Source organism: Pezoporus occidentalis, unplaced genomic scaffold (assembly GCF_034315485.1).
Source record: "Pezoporus occidentalis ecotype Australia unplaced genomic scaffold, CSIRO_AGI_Poc_V1 ctg16, whole genome shotgun sequence".
NCBI classification, from domain to species: Eukaryota; Metazoa; Chordata; class Aves; order Psittaciformes; family Psittacidae; genus Pezoporus; species Pezoporus occidentalis.
Genome location: NW_026913425.1, coordinates 6870167 through 6892747, shown reverse-complemented (window position 1 = coordinate 6892747; position 22581 = coordinate 6870167). Strand labels below are relative to the sequence as shown.

General features: G+C 42.6%; 1 protein-coding gene across 1 annotated transcript in view; it reads right to left on the bottom strand.

The window, feature by feature from the left end:
* Positions 1–9388: 9388 nt before the first annotated feature.
* The window catches only part of KANK1 (KN motif and ankyrin repeat domains 1), a 55027-nt gene continuing 41834 nt past the window's right edge, over positions 9389–22581 (bottom strand). The window contains exons 6-11 of the mRNA XM_062612477.1: positions 21474–21561; positions 16831–17050; positions 14170–14312; positions 13450–13650; positions 11035–11133; positions 9389–10383 (exon numbers count right to left, since the gene is read on the bottom strand). Of these exons, the coding sequence (XP_062468461.1) occupies positions 10321–10383; positions 11035–11133; positions 13450–13650; positions 14170–14312; positions 16831–17050; positions 21474–21561 (814 nt within the window). The 3' untranslated portion in view covers positions 9389–10320. The remainder of the gene's footprint in view (positions 10384–11034; positions 11134–13449; positions 13651–14169; positions 14313–16830; positions 17051–21473; positions 21562–22581) is intronic.

Here is a 22581-nt window from a genome sequence, read left to right as displayed (position 1 = left end):
TGCAAAGACCACTGATTGTTTGCAAGGTGGATTAAAATGCGTATGCTCTTCAGCACCGTCAGTACATGTCCTCTTGATGCAAGTCCACACCCACTGGGAAGGTAAAGTGTGATACTCCATCCACGGGGCCCTTCAGAGTATGTGAGAAGGGATGTTGTCAGGGGTGGAGAAAAGCATCAGCTGTACACCAAACTAGAGAACAGGCTGCCACAGCAGGTAGCGTGCCTTAACGACCATTGAAATGGGAGTTTCATTCACACTCTGCTTGCTGGTGTTCTCCTAACAAGAGAGCAAAGGGAGAATGGGAGCCTCCACATTAGTCAACTGTGAATGACCTGCAGCTGAGAAAAGCCACGAGAGATTTCTGCCTGAGCAAATGCATGTAACATGTTAGTCAGATACACTTAGCAAGATAGGTACTAGTCAGAATCCAGAGTTTAATGGTCCAAATGTCCAGATTATGGTAAAAATTATTTATGTAAAACTCAAGGAAAGCCTGCCTGTAACAACAGACAGCTCTTCCCCTTCAGAGTTGTGAGCCAGCCAATATGAACCCAGCCCACAGTGCTCAATGAACCCACAGTTTGTCAGAAATAAAATTCATTCTCTTCCATCGTGTGAAGTACAGTACAAAACCAAAGCAGTTTTCAAGTCCAATGAAGCAAATAGAATGGAGATATTTAAAACAAATGCATGTGTTTGCCATGTCACCACTGTAACTGTTTTTTGCTAGTGAAAGATATAAAGAAAACAATAAATTGCCATTTTTAGCACTAACACGTTCTCTTTTTTCCTATTGGTTCATCTAAGTTGTAATCATTTTGTTGCACGTTTAAAGGCTTAAGAGAACACACTGTCAGCCTCTTGGAAATTTCAATCATAGTTAATTGATTTGAATAGCTATTTGGAAGCATTATTAGGTCTGACTTATGAAATAGAAGTAACAGAGTGAGTATGGGGAAAACCACTGGACTGCTGCTTCTCAGTCTTCATTGTTCATTTTAGGCACACTTACAAATTAATTGGATCCAGTGACTTAGAACATTGAAGACTCTTGCATGACTCATTAAGCTGACATTTCCAACATTTGTAAGAATAATAGAATCACATCAGCCATATATGTGTTTGAGCTCCTTCATCAGGGTAGGACTAGTGAACAGAATGCCCTCAGTTTTGAATATCCTCATCAATTGAGCTCTGAGACATTTGTAATGGAGCTGAGTTTGATAAACTACCAGAGTGTGAAAAATTAAGCTCCAACCTCTTAAAAATAGGCAACACAAGTAATTGCTACTTTTTTGTTTATAGTATTTAATCTTTTAATGGATACAGTTAAATTTCCACTTCATTGAGCGAGCTGATTGGTATTTAAAGGAACAAATGGATCACTTCAAGTTATAAAGCACTTGCTTTATTACCTACACTTTCTTTTAAATCGTGCAAGTTTTCATTGTTTTGCATTCTTGATCTTCAGTAACTTAAAACTGCTGGAGGTCCATGATTGTGAGGCATGTTTTGACTGAAATAACAGAAGGGGCAGGTTTTGTTGTGTAAATTTATTGGCTGCCCAATTTATTTATTTGTGCATTATTTGTTGGTCCTAATCCCAGTGCTTGACAGAAAATATTGTTACAACAGCTCCTTCTGGCTTTGTTTCCTTATTTTTTTGTCTTTAGGCCTAAGTAAATAGGAATTAGTTTTTTCACATAATATTATGCTGTCAGGTGAGCACATTTCATCCTGTGGGATTTCCATTAAAATCAGTCAATGTAGCACATGTATTTAGGAGCAAAGTGTTGTGCTGCTAGTCCCCTATTTTTTCCTGTTTCCCGCATGAAGTCTTTCAAATCCACTGAGGAGCTGCAGGGCAAAGGGGACAGGGATGTTAAAATTGACTGCAGCCACAGCTGAGCTCTTCCAAATATTTTAATTGAAGTCAAATGACTGTTATTTAATCAGCCATGCTGTGAAATTACTTGATGGGAGCCACTGACCTTTCTCATATCCCAGGCTGAGAAAGAGCATTTCTTCTTCCCTGGCGGTGTGACTCTTTTCCTGCCACCTCTTCCATCTCCACTCAGTGCCTCAAAGCAATTGGGCAGTTTAGAGGCGGTTCCCAAATGCTGCTGACAGTGTATTGAGTCTTCCCATTTTCAAGGGCTCATGGGCTCTTCCCTTCTCCATGCCAGGAATCCAATTCAGAGGAAGGGCCTGGAGATCTGGGTCCCAGAACACCTACATCTCTTAAGTAAGGCTTTGCTTAGTGCTATCAAGATATGGATGGATATCAGATCACTTTGTTGGCTTCCTTAGATAACAGTTTTCTTCTATCACTTGCATGTCTGTCAGCGGTGTTGAGATTGATGATCTCTGTACACCATATATGCACATTGGCTAATTAGGAGTAATTGAATTTCTCTAATTCTATTGGCTAGAAGGTGCTAAGGAATATGACACATTCTTACAAATCATTTCAACTGTCAGGCTATTAATTTTGATTAGGTTGGCTTTGTCTATACACAGAGATGCTTTGTCAAGCGATGGGAACATTGTATGGAAATTAATTAGTCAGACATCTTAATTTTCTGTCATCCATATGCAAACAGTGTCTCTCTCAGATGCCAGAATAAAGGCGTTCTGAGCCCACCTTAGCCATTCCAGCTAAGTGCATGCAGATATTCAAATAGCCTGAGTAAAATCTTTTAAAATACCCTCAGATTTTGAAGTTATAACAGATAACACACAGTAGGGTTGAGAATGAAGACTAGCTTTGCTTCATAGTTTATTATTTTCTCTTACCTGTCTTTAAGAAACTAAGGCATGGAGATTGCTTTTTTACTACTGGAAGGCAGCTTCTGTGAATTCACAGTAGCAATGTCTTAGGAGATTGTTCATTAGGCATGTGAAAATAAATCTAAAATTGCTCAAGTATCTATTTAAACAATGGGCCATAATTCCTCTTTGTAGGATTCACAGTGTTCCACCAGCTGAATTGTACATACCTTGAACACCTGCCCGGATGTTCACTTTACTTGGTAGCCCATCAGCCTGTTGATGTTCTGGTCCATGGGATGGAGAACACAAGCCTTAAACAACTTCCAGTAGCTATTTATTCTTATATGCTCCAATGAGATCCCTCCTATCATTTTTTCAAAGCATATGTTAGGAATAAAATGAAAATTGCACACACACAACCTTTTTTTTAAAAAAAATAGTTGTACTCATCTGGTCACATCATGACACCCATTTTTTAAAAATAGGAGCTGTTGTGGAGCCTGGCAGTGATGTTACAAGGAATGTCTTGCACTTACCTTTTCTCCCTATTTGAAGAAGATCTCTAAAATCATTGCTATTATCATTGCGACTAAGTTCTAAGGGTCACCACTTGACCACTCATGAAAGATAGTCAAAATAACTGAAGTACCAGATTAAGCCATATGAGTTTGCACTGTTAATTATAGTTTGTAAGTGGACCAGTGAAGGTGATTGTGGGTAGAGAAAGACAGTGTTAGTTCTAGCACTTGATCCTCAGCTATTGCAAGTTAGGGAGAGTGTCCCTTTCAGTCTTGCTGCTGGCCAGGGGCAGGGGTTGACATGTTTGTGTGTTTATCACACTTTAGCTGGAAAAGGCACTCCTGGACACCAGAAACACCAGGTTGCATGACAGGTAATTTTTTTGTTAGCATCCTCAAGAAAATCGTCCTGTAATTTGAGGGAAACCTTAAATTCTGGAGCAGAGGTGGATCTCAGAGGCTGGGTGGCCATGCTCCTAACTCTTTCTCCTGGGTAGACCAGTTCCTCACACGCCAAAAAATGCCACCTCTAGAGATTTCCTAGAAGGTTCCATGTTCTTTGTAGAAGAGCTGTTGGGGTTTTGCAGTTTAGCATAGGGTGACATGGCAAGGTTCTTCTCTGTCTGTGAAGCTTACATTTCTGCTGGTAGTTGTTTTGCAATACTTCCCACTTCTTCCAAAGGCAATGCTGGCGTACAAACAACAGCATTTTTCTGTCTTCTGACCCCGGATCTCAGGAGAATGCTGCTGGACCTCCTTTCACTCACAAAACTTGTGTAGGAAGCAGTGGTCTACTAACTGGGTGATGTTGAGAAAATAATTATCAAAGATGAAGACTTGCATGTGTCTTGCTCATATGTCAGCAGTTGAAAGGTATTTATTAAAAGGGGAAGAAAATGAATGAAACAATACCAGAACAAGTACCAGAACACTAAAATCCCCAAACCAAACCAACCAAACACAAAAAACCCCAACCCACCAACCCAAACCCCAGCAACTAACTCCTCTGTTAGAGTCTGGTTATTTTCCTCTGCATGCTTGCAGCACTGCTGGGTTCATTCTGTCTGTAGAGGTCTCCCAGCTCTGCAGAGAAGCCACCGGGAAGGCCTGGGTGGTGAAGGAAGGATGGCCACCACGCTGCTGCAGTGCTGCTGGGCTCTCCAGCAGGTCAACGGGGCACATCAGCAGGGCACAAGGGGAAGGCACTGGGTGATTTTCTTCATGCAGCTTCAAGGAGGGATTGACAGTCTTATCTGTGGCATGTCTGCAGAAACACACACATGCTTACCCATTTTCATACATCTGCATGTGCCTCCTTTCCCACCAATTCTTGACACAATTCTGACCAAATAGGAATTGTTGTAGAAACGCTAGAGTGGGCAATTATCTTGTGACACAGTGGATGGAAATGGTGACCAACTCATATTCACTTAAAACCTCACCCAGGCTTCCCAAGAACTAAAACTCATTTTCTGCAAAACTAACCTGAAGAACTTTTTCTGCCCCTTTGCAAGTCATTTGTGCAGCTTGTCACATACTGTGAGATGTTTTAAGTTCCTTATTTACAGGATTTGTCTCTTAGTAAAACAAAACTATCCTCTTAAACTTACTATTTTCAACTTCCAATTTGTTAACAGATGTTGTTTAACAGAGTTGATCGTCGCAGCCTTTGGAGCTGTGTGCCTGGGAACACACTGACCATCAGTGGTGTCAAGTTGTATTACGTCTTCCAGTTATGAGTGCCTCTCTTCCATCTGAAGTGAACAAAAGAACCACATAGACCATTTTTGCTCTCATCACACTTCCAGCCCTGGTCTGGTTTTGCTCTCCTTGCGCTGCCAACTCCTGTTTACTCACTCTCTGGCAACTTCTCTTTCAGCATTACAGATTTCTAACTTCCACTCCCACAAATGTGTATTGTTTTTCTGCAGTTGTTTCAGTCTGATTTGCCTAAACCAAATCCCATTTTATTATCATACCATGTTTCTAATCTCTCTCAATCTCTTTGTACAGCTGTTCTACTCACACTTCTCCCAGATCAGCATATACTGCCGAAGGCATTAACATGCTGCTTGCTCCTCCTGCTATGCCAGTGATGCAGATTAAACCACCACAATAAAGGGCCTCTGAGCAGGTATTTGTGGTTGTGCTGGAAAATTCCCATGATAGGTTTGCAAGAATGAGTGCACAGAGAGGGGGAGGCCTTTTCCTGGGCCAGACCCTGCCTGTTCACACCTCCCCACTACCAAGGGTTATAACTGGCTGGCTCTCAGTATCACTCACTCCTAGGATAGGAGAAAAGTTGCTCTTCCAGCCCCTGAAAATGCCCAAGAGCAGCAGTGGCACTGCAGGATGGCTGCCAGAGACAGCAGGTGGCTTTTCATGCCTCAAAGAGAGGTGTGATACCATGGCCAGGAAGTGCAGAAGGATGTTTATTAATCTTCATCTTCGCCATGGTATGCAAATGAAATGGCGTATCTGCATCTCTGTGACATTAATGTGGCTGAATGAGGAAGGACAGTATTACTGGGGGAGCATGAGCTACCCTTTTCAAGTAAAGTCTGTTTCTGTAACAGCAAGTAAAGCCATTAAGTGAAAAGTTGAAGAAAAAGATTACCAAAATATCTCTTAGAAATATCTCTTTGCTACTTCCATTCAGATCAGCACAAAAACACATGCACTGCTTTGCAAAAATGTTACCCCTTATGTTTCTAAATCAATCCTGCAAATAGCAGTAGTGGTGTTCAGAGGACATGGAAGTTGATGTCTGCAAATCATAACTTAATGTATTTAATAATACCCTGCTAAGAGTATAACGATGCCTTTATTACAGGTCTCTACTGTAGAGGTCTTTGAAGGGCAGTTTTGTATTGCAAGAGTTATTTAAAATTGATATTTAAATTTATCTTTGCTGGTGCTGGCTGTGTTGGCTAACCAAACAGAAAATACACAGGCATGGTTCCCAGAGAGAACTGGCCAAGGGGAAGGACTACCATTCACCCAGTGGCACAGGGTGAAGGAAGAAAGAGAGCACAGGTGAGTAGAATAGTAGAGGAGAAAAAGAATGTGCATTAAGCTTGTCTCCTGTGCCCCTTGGCACTCCCTTTAAGGCTCCTAAAGCTGAAGTGCACATAGCAGGTACCAAATGCCTGAGATCTTTCTAGGGATTGTGCAGGGTGTAAGTGCATGGAAACATGCTTAACGTTTTCTTTCAATAGGAAAACTTAAAGTGTGTATCATTAAGGAAGCAGAACACTTACATCAGAGGTTTTGTAGCACTGATTTGTTGTACTGGCTTTGCGTGGCACTTCTGTTCAGTGTGTGCACTCACAGAGACACAATAACCAAAGTGAAATGGGCAGGAATTTTTTAAATTGACTTCCCTAGACACTGCACTGGGCTGTGAGTAGTGAAAGCTAATACTTCTGCAGTTCCCAACTGAAATATGAAACAAACCAGAGGCTGGGTACCTCTTTCCTCCAATCTCATGGTGGCTATTTCTATGAGTGTTTAATGCAAAATCTGACTTGTATGTCTTCCAGCATCACTCCTTAACCTCCTGCCTCAGTCCCTTGCCCCACACTGGGCTCTCAGTGGCAGCCCCAAGCATCCCCATGTGAACTGAATATCTGAAAGCATCTCTTTTTAGTGAGGAGATGCTTGTGGTTAAGCTTTCAGTTGATGTACCTGGATGCAGGCTCTTGATGTACGAGAGCAGGAAGAGATGACATTTACAGACCTGCATGCACACAGAGCCCACTGAAGAGGGTTGCTTGCAGCTGCAGTAAGAGCATGAGCACTGTTTTGGCCAGATCTGCTTTCAAAGGCAGGAGAATGTCTGTAGCCTTTGGGCTGCTTCCATCACAGCAGAGCCAATCCTGTGTGTCAGGGATTGATGCCAAGGCTTGCATTATACACACCATGGCTGAACTGGACTTTGCAGCCAGACTTTGCAGCCAGAAGTATGAGACACCAGGAGAAAAAGCTATTTCTGGCATAACTTGAGTTCTTCCAGCTGTATCAAGATGAAACCTGTGTGTCTTGCAAAAATGGCTTCTTCAGTCGTCGTTGTTTAGATCAATATTGTGTTGGCTAATTTCCATCATTTTAAAATGTGCCATGAGGGTTACCAGTAACACTTGCCTTTTATCTCTTCAGGTGATTCTAAGTGGCAGCTTCACTTAATGTATGACAGTGTAACTGGAAAAAGACAGTGTTGTATTTTACAGTCTTGAAGAGGGGCCAGAGCTTTTATATATTCACTGACGGTCAGAGTTCAAAGGTGATGACAACATTCACCTTCTTGAACATACTGAGTCAGTCATCATCTGATCTGAACTGAAAAACAAATGCTGGGGAGTGTGTAGGGGGAAGTTCAGTTCAAAGCTGGTATGCCAGCTGGTAATCCCAGCACCTGGGATAAATCCTATCCACCATTAGCAGGTGCAATTAAACTTGGCTTGCAGGGGCCATCGGTGGATACAAATGCTTTTGGGAACCTCTTAACTATTTCCTAGGGAAGGGCCTGATTTCCAATGTATAAACTGCTGCAGGTGTCAGCCTCTTGGAGACAGGAAGGCCATCCAAGATAATAAAATATCAAGGGGAGTAATCTATGTTTCTCCTTTTTTTACAGCTCAATCCATGAAATCTCTAATAAGATTTTAGGCCAGAAATGACACTGACAGACTTCAGTAAAGTAGTCAGTTTCTGTACTTTTCATCTATATCCACCAACACATCCAAGGATTTGTTTGCTTTTGGCAATCTTCCTGACTTGGCATACCAAAATGCCCTACTTTACCATGCAGCTAAAACTGGGGGCACTTTGCTTGGGCATTTTAACGCAAGACAGTGGGCCTTCAGGAAGAAACTGAACCTTGCACAAAAATGCAGAATCCACAGCTTCACATAACATTTTGTAAAGCTCTAGGAGGTGAGTTCTGGGCCAAACCTTTTGCTTATCAGGAAGGCAGCACCTAGATAAATCCAGGAACTTCAAGTTGCATAACCTGACTCTTGCATGCTGTTGGAAATGTCAGATTCCTCCCCAGAATTCTGCCAGTCAGGGCTGTTAGAAATCAGTGCAATCACACAGAAAAGTTTAACCCCTTATGTGCTGGTGTTTGATATACCAAGGAGGAGGGGAAAAAAAATTAAAATATACCTGTACATGACTCTTCTTGCGTTGTAAGCCACCTTAACCACCGGTCCACTTTTTAAACCCTTCTATGACTGTTGTGTGCCCAGGCCTCCCATCACACCCAGAGCTCCCATTGACTTGTGGAGGGAGAGACAGGGTCCTGTACCAACCCCAGAAATACCAGTCATGGCTCTCGACCTCAAGGTGGAGGAATGCTTGTGTGCAACTATGTTAAGACATGTGCCACCCAGCAGTTAGACTTCACCTGCCCTTCACACTCCCAAGCACTGTCAGAGCTCACAGAAACTTCATGCAGTACAAGCCATCAAGTCCATGTAGGCCAAATGGGATGGGAATGGCTTCAGCAGCCCCCTATTTCAAAGAGACTATGTAGGAAAAACTATTTGATAAGGCCATAGGGAAGGAAAGAAAAAGGACATAAAAGAAGTGTTTTGGTCCCTTGAAGGAAGGCATTGCAGTGTGTTTCTCTGTCTCGTCTGGTAGGTCTGAACTGACAAGAATACAGACTAGCTTAGGACTTGCTCTAATGCCATGTAAAAAGCATCCCCTTCACCAAGCTGCCATGATTGTTTGCAAGATAAAGCTCAACGTTTTTTACTGCAGTTCAAACAAGCTGCCTGAACACCATCCTTCAGTGCCTTCTCATGATCCTCACAGTCAAAAGAGAAGCCACTTCTCTCCCAAACAGCAAGGGTCCAACCTTTGCATCATGTGAAAGACTAGCGAATGCAGATCATCTTGGGCTTTTCACTCTGCCAGTCCTCAGGAAAAAGCTAGTCTGGGCACTGATGCTGCTCGTATCAGCAGCCCCAAAGTCTCGAACCATCAGATCCTCCCTTCCCTGACTTAGCAATCTACCCTGTTTTGCTGCTGCAGTTGTAATTTGCAGCATTTCTGGATGATGCCAAATCACATGTAAAACAGGAGAGGAGTAAAACAGCATAATGAAATTTTATTCTGAAAATATGGCAAGAGTCTAAGGCACTTCAAACATTTCAATACACGTGACTAAAGTGAATGTGACAAGGGAATAGCATTCCATAAATACGCACCAAGAACTACACTCGGTTCCACTCAAGGGGAATATACAGCTGGTACCTCTAATTTTGCTCTCCAGTAAACATGTATGGAGATTATAGACTGACACAATTAATAAAAATATGGTAAAAGGACATGTAATTCTTCATGTAGTTTTTAATTATTAAGGAATATAAAATGTTGAAAATACTGTGTGAGTTAATTTTATAGATACTAGTATCTTTCATATAAAAAGTTATACATTATCCCCAATTAGCGACAACTTATTTAGTGAACTTCAGACCTGATGAAGGGCGCTATCCCCAACACCTACCTACTCACCCACCAGCTCAAGATCCACGGAGCTGACTATATAAGCAAATGCAACTTCTGAATTTCAGAGTAACTGAAAACATCAAAATCGTGTTGGAATGAAATTTATGAACAGGGTACTGTAATAAAATCTAGGCACAGTAAATACATTTTAGAGTGATTAAAAATAAGCCACCGGGACACCCCTGCATGGATAGCTTTAGAAGTCTTAGGTTGCACATAACACAGGAAAGGATAATCTATAGCAAAGAAAACCAGGATTTATGCCAGTGTATAGAAAGACAAGTAGGTGAGCAAAACAACAGTTCTGGCTAAGGTTCTCAGCTAAGCACTACTTAACTTACATGCTTGCTTCAAGTTTACAGTTTTCTACCTTTAGCACTTTAGATCTCTGCTTTCACTTTGCTGGTGAGTTCAGGCACAAGACAATTACATTCAGTATCTGTCTCAGTAAAACAGTAACATTTAGCAGCTTAAAGATGGCATAGAGATTTTTACAGATATTCATGCACTACTACTCAAACGTGGCTCTGTGGGTGGGACCAGGAGATGTCCTTCTGCTAAGCCGAGGAGTGCCCTAGAAAAGAGGAACGAACAATTAATCAGAGGGAAATTATTTCAGCCAGGTAAGTACACTTGCAAGAATTCTGTTCAGTCCCTTGCCTTTAATTGCACAGATTAAGTTTGCTTGCTTTCTTTTTTTTCCCTTTTTTGTTTTTCATTTTAGGACGAACAGTACCAGCTATCATACAGTCTAGTAACTGAGACTGCATGTTGTTTAGACAGTGACATTTAGGAGCAGTTTACAGGAGAGTGACTCAGGGCTTGGAGAGCAGGTAGATAGTTGCCAGAATACCTAGGACAGCTTTACCTCCAGAAACAGCTCTGTTTTGGTGACCAGGTCAATCATTAGCCTTACAGAGATGCAACAGCACCTCTGCATAACAGCAGGAGTCAGTGAAGAGAACCCTGCTAGAGAGCTATATATACCCCCAGATAAAGGGGAGGAGGAGGTATCTTGCAGCCAGGGCTCAGCCTTCTTCAGTGAGCTGTATTTAAAAATACACATTTTCACTTATCAGCATAAAAATAATCCTGTGAATAAACTTGACATTTCATATGCTGTGCTGCTGTACAGCTGCTGAAGGGTTAATTTTTTGTTTATATTTTACTATTATGTTCAGGAGTAGCAAGTTAATACATAAACTGTAGGAGGCTGTGTACTAACCGGTGACTGGGTTTTGGAGAAGTTGACATGGGCATAAAGGAGAACAGCTATGTCCTTATGTCCAGCTTCCAGGGCTATTGAAAGTGCTGTGCTGCCATCCTAGGAGAAGAAAGGAAGAACAGAATTAGTGCATGCGTGCTTTAACAGATCTCTTAAAAAAACCTATCAGCCCCCAGAGAAGGGAAGTTATGGAGACCCTACTACTCCAACAGAGTTAGGTTAGTTCAGAGTCTTGATTAATTTCTTTTATTAAAATTAAGTAACAGTAAGCCTTGCACTGCTGTTTTATGAGGCAGTCCAAGTGTCAGAGGCCTCAATTTCTCTCAGCGAGAGAAATGATTTCTCGGCCATTGCTGAGAAAGAATGAGAATGCCATTATGACAATACCAGTACATGTAGAGCTGTGTAAGACCAGTGACTTCAGAAGACTGGGCTGTCTGAAAGAAACTGCAATGTCAGTAGGAAGTGGAAGAGAAGGTAAGGGAGGGACAAATACTAATCAAATATCATTATAATTGCTGTTTTACAATGATAATTGTTGTGTTATAGCTCCCATTAACACTAAGAACAGTTGCATTCATAGTTCCAAATGCTCCTTGATGGAAGTCTAACTACAAACAAATGGACATTCCTGATCAAGTACTGACACTTTTGTTTCTCAGAAGATATTACTGCTTTCAGAAACCATAGTTGTTGAGGCTGCTAGAAATAAAGAATGCTTTTGCTGAAAGGGTAATTTATTGACCTGTTGTTTCCCATTATATCATGTTTGGTTCAAGAAGAAGTATATGTGATAACCTGTGATGTGATAACCTGTGATGTGAATCTCTGGCTTGCTGGTCCACAACCTGACTTTTGCCTCTTACGCACAGAAGTTTCCACAATAATGTCAGTATTTGAAATGCCCTTTCATAGGGATCACCTCTTACACTGGCTGTCTGAATGGAGCACATTTTCTTGCACTGCTTTAGCGCTGGTACTGGAGAAGGTGGCACCAGTTCAAGGAAACTGAAAATCCTTTTTCCAGTGTGGGACACAATGGATAGCATTGAAGTGGAAAGTCTTCTTATGAGACTACAGGCACAATTATACATAGTCTCTAATAATCATCCTGAGCAGACAGGGATCTAGAAGAGTTGTTCACTCCAATGCGATATAATGCACGAACAACAAATGCTCCACTGTCAACACCAGGAAAAGCCAACTTCTTAGACAGGTGCTGAATCACTGTCAGAGTGGCATACATCAGTAGAATTAAGCTCAGCTTACTACTGATCATGCTGACTGCAAAAGCATCACTGTCACATTCAGAATAGCTAGAGGAATGCTAAAAATCTCTTAATCTCACAGCACAGACAAACCCATTATAAAATAAATAAGTAGCAGACAAGCTGTGCTTGGGAAAAGTATCAAACTGCCTGTAGGAATAAGTGTAATTTTCCATAACGGCTTTAATTATTGACAAGTAACAGTGCTAACAGCATCCAGGCTGCAGTAACCTAGAATGCCCCTAAAAGTATCTGTTATACTGAGGCCTTCTTACATTCAAGCTAGCAGTTACACACTGCTAGAACCACCAGGCAACTGAGCCTCCTCCTGCAGCAGATGAGTGAATGAACAGAAATTATGTCTCTGCCCCTCTGCAACAGCTTCAACAAATAACCACCCTCTGCTCTCCCAAATCCCAAACGCAGACTCAATTTCAGTGCTCAGTGAGTAAAGCAGTAGGAAGATGTACCCAAGAAGTCATGTTGTTAATGAGAACATACTACTGGCAAGAAATCGGCTAAGTCAGTATTTTACAGCTTAAGAAGTCTACAGATCAAATTGTCTGCTGGCAGTGTCTGCAAACAAGAAAGGTGAGTGTCTCACGTGCCACTGAAGTTACAGCCTCTATCTGTTTACTGTCAGGACAATGTTGCTTCATGACTGAGACTAAACCGCTACTCTTAATAAGTCATGATGAAGACACTGTGTGAACATTCTATGAAGAGAACTCTAGGGTTTATATTTGCCATGGACAAGGAAAAACAACATAGCAAGGTTGTGAAGTCACCAGATAAGGTTCTAACTGAAAATTGGAAGACTTCTGAGAACAGGGGAAGGAATATGAGAAGATGTTTCACCATGAGCTAGAAAATGTTATTTTCTGTTCCAGTTCCTGCACACCTACAGCTAACCACAGAAATTGCTACTGGATAAGTCTGTTAGCAAAGCAAAGATACTAGCCAAATAATCACACCTTTTGCTACTACTAAGCAGAGCATCATGCACTTGGTACTTTGGCACTGTGAGTCAGAGGTTCGTGTAACTAGATTTCAGCAATTCTCCACTGAATAAAGAAAACCTGAATTAGAAACACATTCCAGAGTGGAGAAGCTGTCAGATGAAGCACCATCTGGAAACGTGACTCACATTGTCCTCCAGGGTGCCATTACACCCAGGCTGAGCCAGCAGAAGTTTGACAATCTCTACGTGTCCGTGCTCACTAGCACACATAAGAGCTGTTGAGCCCTCGTCGTCCTGGATATTGACGTCTGCACCACAGGCCAGTAAAGCTCTAACCATGTCTATCCGCCCATGACTTACAGCTAGCATCAGTGCAGTCTGACCAGCCTGCGTGGAAAGAAGAGGAGAATGAAATAACTACACAGATAATCAGTGGCAAAGCATGTATACTTATTTTTTGACAGTGCTTCTTCTGGGAAAAAAAAAAAAAGATTGTTATTTTATACGGCACAGTCAAGGCCCTGCTTGCTATTATTTAAATACCTTTTACGCACAATCTATCCCATATTGACACAGCTATTTATTAAATTAGTGGAAGATAGCATATCCATTTTCAAGCATCTGGAGTTCCCCTGAAGAAGCTAAATGGTGCAAAATTTGTAAATGCATCCCAAAACTCAATAATGGTTCTCTCACATAATATTCAATCCTCATTTTTAGGAGGAAGCTCAACTGTTTTTCCAAGGCTCCATTTTGTATATAGGAATCAAAACCATACACAAAGACTGCAGAGGGTGAAAGTAGACAAGTGCAAAAGCTGAACCAGTGGAGCAGGGATGAAAGCATGGAAAGAAAGATAAAAAGACCCCAGAGGGCGAATGGTGTCTTGTGAACCATTTGACTGACCTGGCTGGCTTTAGCATTCACATCTCCGCAGCTGAACAGTTCCTCCACTATCCTCATGTCCTTCTCCGCTTCCACAGCTGCAAGCGCAGCAAGCATGATGGGGGTATAGCCAGCCTTGTTCTGATGATTTACATTACAGACATCTGCAGAAGGATGAGATAATTTTTTTTGGAAAGCAGAAACCCAAAAAGCAGCAATTGTGCTAATGAACTGAATAAACTGTTAGTAGAGAGCCTATAAGAAGAAAAAGGAGTGACTGCTGTCATAATGGAAGCAATTCAAGGGAAAGTGGGGAAAAGAAAAAATAAACGGGTGCTCTTGAGCCTGAGAAAGAAAAGGGTTCTCTTCTATGCATGCAACACAAAGGAGAGCACATAGCCATTTTATACATCATCATTTAGGGCTTTCTTTGTGCGTTTTTTTCCTTTTGTATGAGCAAGTGGTCTGAAATTTGGCATGAGCAATGGGGTCCCAGGAATACCATCAGGAGAGTCTTAAACTCCTCTCCTGAGGGGATCCATACTGCAAAACAAAAATGGCCCAGCAACATGGTCAGTGGAAAAAGCTGTTTCTCCTCAGCACAAACATTTGCCTATCATTGGTGGTGTTTTAAAGATCTGCAAATGTACTTCAACACATTTCAAAGCTGCAGAAAAAAAATTACAGTTAAAGACTGTTGTCAGCTCTACAGAGTATTTGTGAACAAAAGTACTCCGGGAACAAGTACAGTGAAGTCCTCTGACTAGTGCAAGCAACTGATAAGAGTTCTCATTTTCATTCAAGTCTAACTCCCAGTATGTTCCTAGCATTCTGCAGAAATCCAGCAGGGCATATTAGTTTACCAGGCAGCAGGGCTTTCAGTGTGCTCATAATATTTGAAAGCAAAGACTCAGACCTAAATCAGTATTACCTCTAGACTTGGAGTTAAACTGCACCAGAGACACCTTAACAAGCAAAAATGTTTCAGGAAACTCTTCAAATTCATTTCCAACCACTAGACCAACTTTACTTTCAGAAGTTACTACTGTGAAGCCACTGAAGCCACCACACATGACACTGCTACATGCATTACTTTATGAGTAATGAGCATTTATTGGAAGTGATGCTCTCCTACCCTGACTAGACTACTTCAGCAGAGCTGTGTTTTCTGAGGTCACATTTTGACTCTTTTTCTGTATGGCTAATAAGCAAAGCTGTTTTTCTATATGTCCTCTTGGTAACACTGCATGATGATATAGAGGAGCATTTTGTTCTTCCCAGTGGACACACAGATAGAGAGATCTTGGACCAAGAATCTGCCTGTGATATAACCACACTGCAAACAGTGACTGACCACTTAGACATGGTCCAGAGGAGGACTGTTAAAACCTGAAGGAATTTGCTTGTTCACAAATATTTCCCAAGTGCTGTCATGTGCAATGTGCTCCTGCATACCTGGCACTAGTCATGGTTTTGGATCTTACAGTCAAAACCCACTGTGTACATAGGAATATACCAGCTGCTGTAAGCTACAGGAGTCCTGATTTGAAGCAACAGATGAGCATACTCATGCTACCCTGAGATAGCCAGGGAAGCCCTCCCACCACTGTGCTGAAGAGCCAGCCTGCTGCATTTCACTCTGTTCCTGACATTCCCTGCATTCCCCTGCTATGACTCACTGTTCCCAACTGGCTGCCCCCAAACAGGACCAGAGATTTCAAAGTGCTTGCTTTCCTGCACAGAAGTCTCGGCATGTGTGACAGATGTGCTGGGTTATCAAACTTGAGATTTGTGTCATTAATATCCTTGTTTACCTGATGCTACCCTTCTGGATTTGTAATTATTGCTAAGCTTACCACTCCAGGCATTTCCTTTGCCTAGTTAAAGCTTCACAACCAACTAGATTAGAGAAAGAAACTTCAGTTAGTGAGCAAAACAAGGCCCACACAGAGCACATCCTGCCTGGGACCAGCTCCGAAGTGTGACACCTTCTGTCTTAGTGCATGTGAGAAAGAGCAGAGACTCTGGAGTCTCCCCTCTGCCATTACCCTCTCTGCACCTGTATGGCAAGGTGATTGAGAGAAAGATCAACAACAAAAGCAACCACATGAAACATCACCACATTGCTCATGGATCAGGAAAATACTCCTATGTGGCAGAACGCCATATTGCTCCAGTTTCAGGAAAGCAGCAGAGACATGTCAAGATGGTGGCCAGAAAAAGCATCTGTATTGCTTTAGTAAGATAAAGCTAGTCTAGTTTGAGTATTTACCATGGATGTTTATACCTCAGTGCATCTTCCTCCACCAGTATCCTCCTACCTTTGGCTCAGCAGCAGCTCTGCTGTCTCCAAAGTAAACTGCTGGACATTGGTGCTGCTGAATCTGGGCTACAGTGCAAGAGTCAGGATCCACCCATCTGTCCCAAACACTGGTCAACTCTATATATAATTTACTTGAGTGTTTTTGGAAGTTCTTCAAGAGCCATCATCACCACCACCACCACCTCCAAAGCTAGCACTAAAACAAGGATTCTAGAGTACACAAATGAGCCACCGTGTAAATGTTAACAGCTGCTGGAGGAAGCCCAAACTTGACTTCTTGCTTATCAAGAATTTCAACCACGAGGATTGAAAACCCAAAAAATAATAATAAAAAAAACTATGCAAACAAGTCAACCTACTTGCATCCAGAAGCAACTTTACAATTTCAAAGTTAGAATGTGAGACGCTGTAATGCAGAGCTGTGTTTCCATTTCCATCTGCCATATTGATGATATGTCTGAGGACACCAGGAGAAATCTCTTCAAAAGCAGTTATGTAATCTCCAACCATTTCAGGGACAGCTGACTTCTGACTTGAGACACGAAACCACTCATGCTGGACAGTATTTAAACAAAACCTCTGCAAAACCAAGGCAGAAAAATTTACATATGGGCAATCTACTTAAAGGACTTGCCATCCCACAAGTCAGCCATGCAGGAGGTCAAGCCTTTTTTAGTCAAATGTGGGAAGAAAGCATTCAGCTCACAAACAAGTTGTACAGATCGAAGCTAAACCCTCTGACTAAACCCCTCTTTAAAACACCAATTGTTTAACTCCTCTCATCTGATCTCATTTTCAAGAATGGTTCACCTCTGAGGACACAGTATTTTAGGATGAGATTACTCCCAGGGCACCAAATACTGGTGAACTATCTCCATGAAATACTTGACTAAGTTTATAAATCACTGATAAACCAGCAGTGGGAGTGCATGTTTCTTGGGGGCTTAAACCAGCAGCATGGTAAGCCAATTAGGACCAATTCCAAAGCATGAATTATCAAATGCATGAAGAACTATCTGGACTGCAGTTCTGAAGAAGAGCGGGGCAGTACAGAAGATCACAAGCTGAAGCAGAGCCATCAACATCACATTGTAATGAAAAAGGCAAATACTGTTTTGGGCTGAATAAACAGATCTGTAAGTTCCATTGCACGTGATGCAGTCCCTTCTCACTGCCTAGCACCATGAAGGAAGCAGCTGGACTACGTTGGCTGGCCTAATACTGAATGACATGAAAGACTGGGCTGAAATTGTTTCAAATATGAGCAGCGAGAACAATTTCAAGTCAAGGAAATCTGAACTATGTATGGGACATACAGGAAGGACTGGAGATGCTCTGCTGAAAGAACAGCTGTGGAAAGGAACCCCATAGCATTTTCACAGTGCAGAAGGCTGTTGCAGTAAGAAAAGAAAGAACCTGTTCTTCAACTGCAGGAGGGATGGCTATAATAGCGAGGGATTGCAGCTGCAATTAGAAGATGCAGGCTAGACATTCAGGATAAACTTTCCCAGTGGTATGGACGAGAGAATTAGCTACGCTGGATTTGGAGAAGGCTGAGGTTCTCAATGACTTCTTTGCCTCAATCTTCATTGGCAAGTGCTCTGCCCAAACCACCCAAGTCTTGGGAGGCAGACGCAGGGACTGTGAGAATGAAGACCTTGGACCCACTGTAGGAGAGGATCAGGTTTGAGACCATCTTAAGAACCTGAACATGTACAAGTTCATGGGATCTGATGAAATCCGTCCATGGGTCCTGAAGGAGCTGGCAAATGAAGTTGTTAAGCCACTGGCCATCATATTTGAAAAATCATGGCAGTCATGAATTTTTTCCCCGATGACTGGAAAAAGGGAACTTCCATTTTCAAGAAAGGGAAAAAGGAAGATCTGGGGAACTATAGACCAGTCAGTCTCACCTCTGTGCCTGGCAAAATCTTGGAGCAGATTCTCCTGGAAGGCATGCTAAGGCACAGAAAAACAACAAGGTGCTTGGTGACAGCCAGCATGGCTTCACTAAGGGGAAATCCTGCCTGACCAAGTTGGTGGCCTTCTGTGATGGGGCCACAGAACTGATGGATGGGCGCAAAGCACTAAATGTCATCTCCCTGGACTTCTGCAAAGCGTTCAACGCTGTCCTGCATAACATCCTTGTCTCTAAGCTGGAGAGACAAGGATTTGATGGATGGCCCACTTGGTGGATAAAGAATTAGCTGTATGGCTGCAGAGAGTTGTCCCCATGGAGACCGGTGATGAGTGGTGTCCCTCAGGGGTCAGTGTTGGGATGGATGCTGTTCAACATCTTTGTCAGTGACACGGACAGTGGGATTGATGAGCCCTCAGCAAGTTTGCTGATGACACCAAGCTGTGTGGTTCGGCTGATTGGCTGGAGGGAAGGAATGTCACCCAGAGGGACCTGGACATGCTTGAGAGGTCATGCCAATGACAATCTTATGCAATTCAACAATGTGAAGTGCAAGGTCCTACACCTGGGTCAGAGCAATCCCAGGCACAGCTACAGGCTGGGAGTAAGTGATTCAGAGCAGCCCTGTGGGGAAGGACTTGGGGGTGTTGGTCAATGAGAAAATGAACATGAGCCAGCTTCAGTGTGCGCTTGCAGCCCAGAAAGCCAACTGTATCCTGGGCTGCATCAAAAGGAGCGTGACCAGCAGGTCGAAGGAGGTGATCCTGCCGCTCTACTCTGCTCTCGTGAGACCTCACCTGGAGTATTGTGTGCAGTTCTGGTGTCCTCAACATAAGAAGGACATGGAACTGTTGGAACAAGTCCAGAGGAGGGCCACGAGGATGATCAGGGGACTGGAGCAGCTCCCCTATGAAGACAGGCTGAGAAAGTTGGGGCTGTTCAGCCTGGAGAAGAGAAGGCTGCATGGAGACCTCATAGCAGCCTTCCTGTATCTGAAGGGGGCCTATAGGGATGCTGGGGAGGGACTCTTCATTAGGGACTGTAGTGATAGGACAAGAGATAATGGGTTTAAACTTAAATAGGGGAAGTTCAGGTTAGATATAAGGAAGAAATTCTTTACTGTGAGGTTTGTGAGGCACTGGAATGGGTTGCACAAAAAAGTGGTAAATGCTCCGTCCCTCACAGGTTGGACAAAGCCTTGGGTAACACGGTCTAGTGTGAGGCATCCCTGCCAATGGCAGGGGGGTTGGAAACTGATGATCTTAAGGTTCTTTCCAAACCTAAGTATTCTGTGATTCCATCACTGAGTGTGGCGGGGTAAGAACCTCTTTGGCCAGGTAATTGCCTGTTGGGAGTGGATTTAACTGTGAGCCGAGGAAGCTCCTTCAGTCACTATTAGTTCTGACCTTCTGAGACAATTTCTCTAACCTGGAATTACCACTGTATCTGCCTTCTCATAAACCCCTTCCTGCAAAGTGGGCAGTAAGTTCAAGAACAATTTTGCAGAGAAGACAGCACATTTCTCTAGATTTTGGGGAAAGCATAGAGGACCTGTACCAGTAGCTCTAGAGGGTGCCATGTCTGGTGAAAGAAGAATATACTACACACGTCAATACTACGTATATATCTGTACTACATACATATACACAGAATATTCTACATCACTATTACTGCAATAAAAACTCACAAGGTCCAGCCATTTGAGTTAAGAGACCACGTGTCTTGCAATCACAGAGAGCTGAAACATGAAAGTGGTCATAAAACGGCACAGTATAAATATAGTTTTTATTTTAGGCACTACTAAGTGCCTAAGAAATTATTTACTAAGAAATTATTTTTAGTCACAGCATCACATGCATTATTAAGTAAATGGTACACTTTTTTAATTCAAGAAATCCATCACATCCCAAAAGAAGCAGTCTGAAGCCCTTTCTGATGTAAACAGCAGCTACAAGAGCTGAGTATGCTGGAAGAAGTTGGGACAATTTATACAGATCCCTAGCTTTTTTGGACGAGACTTCTTTATCACAGACAGAAAACAAGAGGTGATTTGCCTGCAGTTTCCAGTTGCAAAGCACCGCTTGCGGTAGCAAACATCTTAAGCACAAGAAAGAAAAACGTACCTTCAAATTACACTTCCAACGGAGAGATTATCAGATGGTTGTGCCATTTTTGACACTATCAACTCCAACTGGACCTGAAATGCTAGTTGTTCAAATGCCTAAACTACACTCCTGAAGGACTGAAACAGGATTAAAAACTACCTATCACAACTGTATTAAACAACCTTTCAAAACATTCCCTGCACCACAAATGTCAGAACTGAACACAGACAACATTATTGTCTGTGTATTACCGACAATATTATTGTCTTTAAGAAGCTGCAGATGCTCTATGGTAGAGGAGACTGGCACTGGGTTGTTGCCTTTACATCAACACGCAACTGTAACAGATACAGAATTAATTTCATATCAATAAGCAGTGTTCCTCTGATTTCAGAGTGCCCTCACAAAGTAGCACAGGTAAGTCCTATAGGAGGCACACAGGCAATTCCTACATGAAGCAAACTCAACCTTATTTCTTGAGACTGAATATAACAGCTAATCCTGCTTATTCCCTGCTGCACTGATAAAAGCTGCCAGTGTAGTGAGACAGGAAGAGTATTCCTGTGCTCAGGAGACAGAGCACTTTAAGAACAGACTCTTGAGCTTTTGTCATAGGAATAAACAGGCTCCTCACCCCTGTACAGTCTCTTAATGAGAGCTGCCCAGACTCATGCTAAAGCAGCACTTACAAAAATAACACCGGAATGCACAGATGTGTTGAAACTGCACTTTTCTTAACTTAACTAAACTGTTACTATTTTTACGTGTGTGCCTTGGGATGACAACACCCCAGCATACAAAGCACAAGTATGCTTTTGGGAAAGAAGTCCTGATAGAAAAAGCACTTTGTGACTTTTCCAGGAATGTTGAAATGCTCTTCTACCTAGACACTGCAGTGCTGGTCCTGCAAAACCACAAGTTAAGCTCCTTGAAGTTTTCCTGTTACAGAGCAGAGAGAATTTTGCCTTGCATTGCTTACCACATCTTTGTTGGTCAATGCCTTTGGGTCGTCCATGTTGTTTCTTAGCAGGTGACAGGCAGAAAGCATCTTTTCACTTAGTTCATATCTGAGGAAGACAGCAAAATACATGGCATGTTTCAATTTTTCTCTTGATGTTTCAGCATAGAAACATTCACTCGTCTGAAAGTTGTGTGGGAATGAATGTTTCCAGGCAAGCCACTAGCTGCTGCAATGCAGAAGCTGCTCTGGCAGCTCTTCTCCACAGAGACTAACTCCACAGCAAGCGGAGATGTACCAAAGAGGAGCAGTGGGAATGGAGAGAAGGTGACACATCACTTCTATGCTTTAGACTTGGCAACTCTTCTAGTGGAAATTCTCACGTACTGCTATATGACCGCAGAGCATGTATTACATACCCAGTGCTTTGATTACCTGATTAACTTGAGGAAATAATGATAGTTCTGATGGAAATTAACTTGTGGGAAAGGCCACAGTCAGTGCCTCCTGCCAGCTCCTGCTCACTGGAACCAGCCTTTTTCATCCCTTCCACTCTGGAAATTCAATCTCTTTCCTCAGTCCTGTTTCATGTTTTCACTTCTGCCCACTTTCTATCACAAATTTTGAAACTCAAGGAAAAGCTGAAAATGAGAAGGCCCATGCCCATGCCAACACCAGGCTGTGGCCAACCATCTCTGCCTACAACCCACCATAAATAATGGCAACTTTCCTGGAAAAATCTCCCAAGAAACAGAGAGGCTAACATACTCATGTGTGGATGGCAGGCATTTTAGCCCTGCAGTGTTACAAGCCAGCTGCTGCTGCTTCCAGAGCAATGAAATGCTCCACTGTTTCATGGACCACGCTCAGTCCCACATGGCCATGCGCCCTGCCTCCTCCCCTTGGAGGGCATTGCCAGGGCAGCCAGCTTGCAAAGAACATGCTCCCCAGGTGTACATGGCTATCTGGGCTGTCCTGCTGCTCCTCCTCACACTAACCTCTTGCTAAGGTAAATACAGAGAGCTCCTCTGAGAAATTCACCATCTTTTTATGCCACCTGTAAAATAACAGGCCATCCTACAGTACTGTATAAATAAAGCTCAGGGCACTTCAAAACTCACAGCTCCAA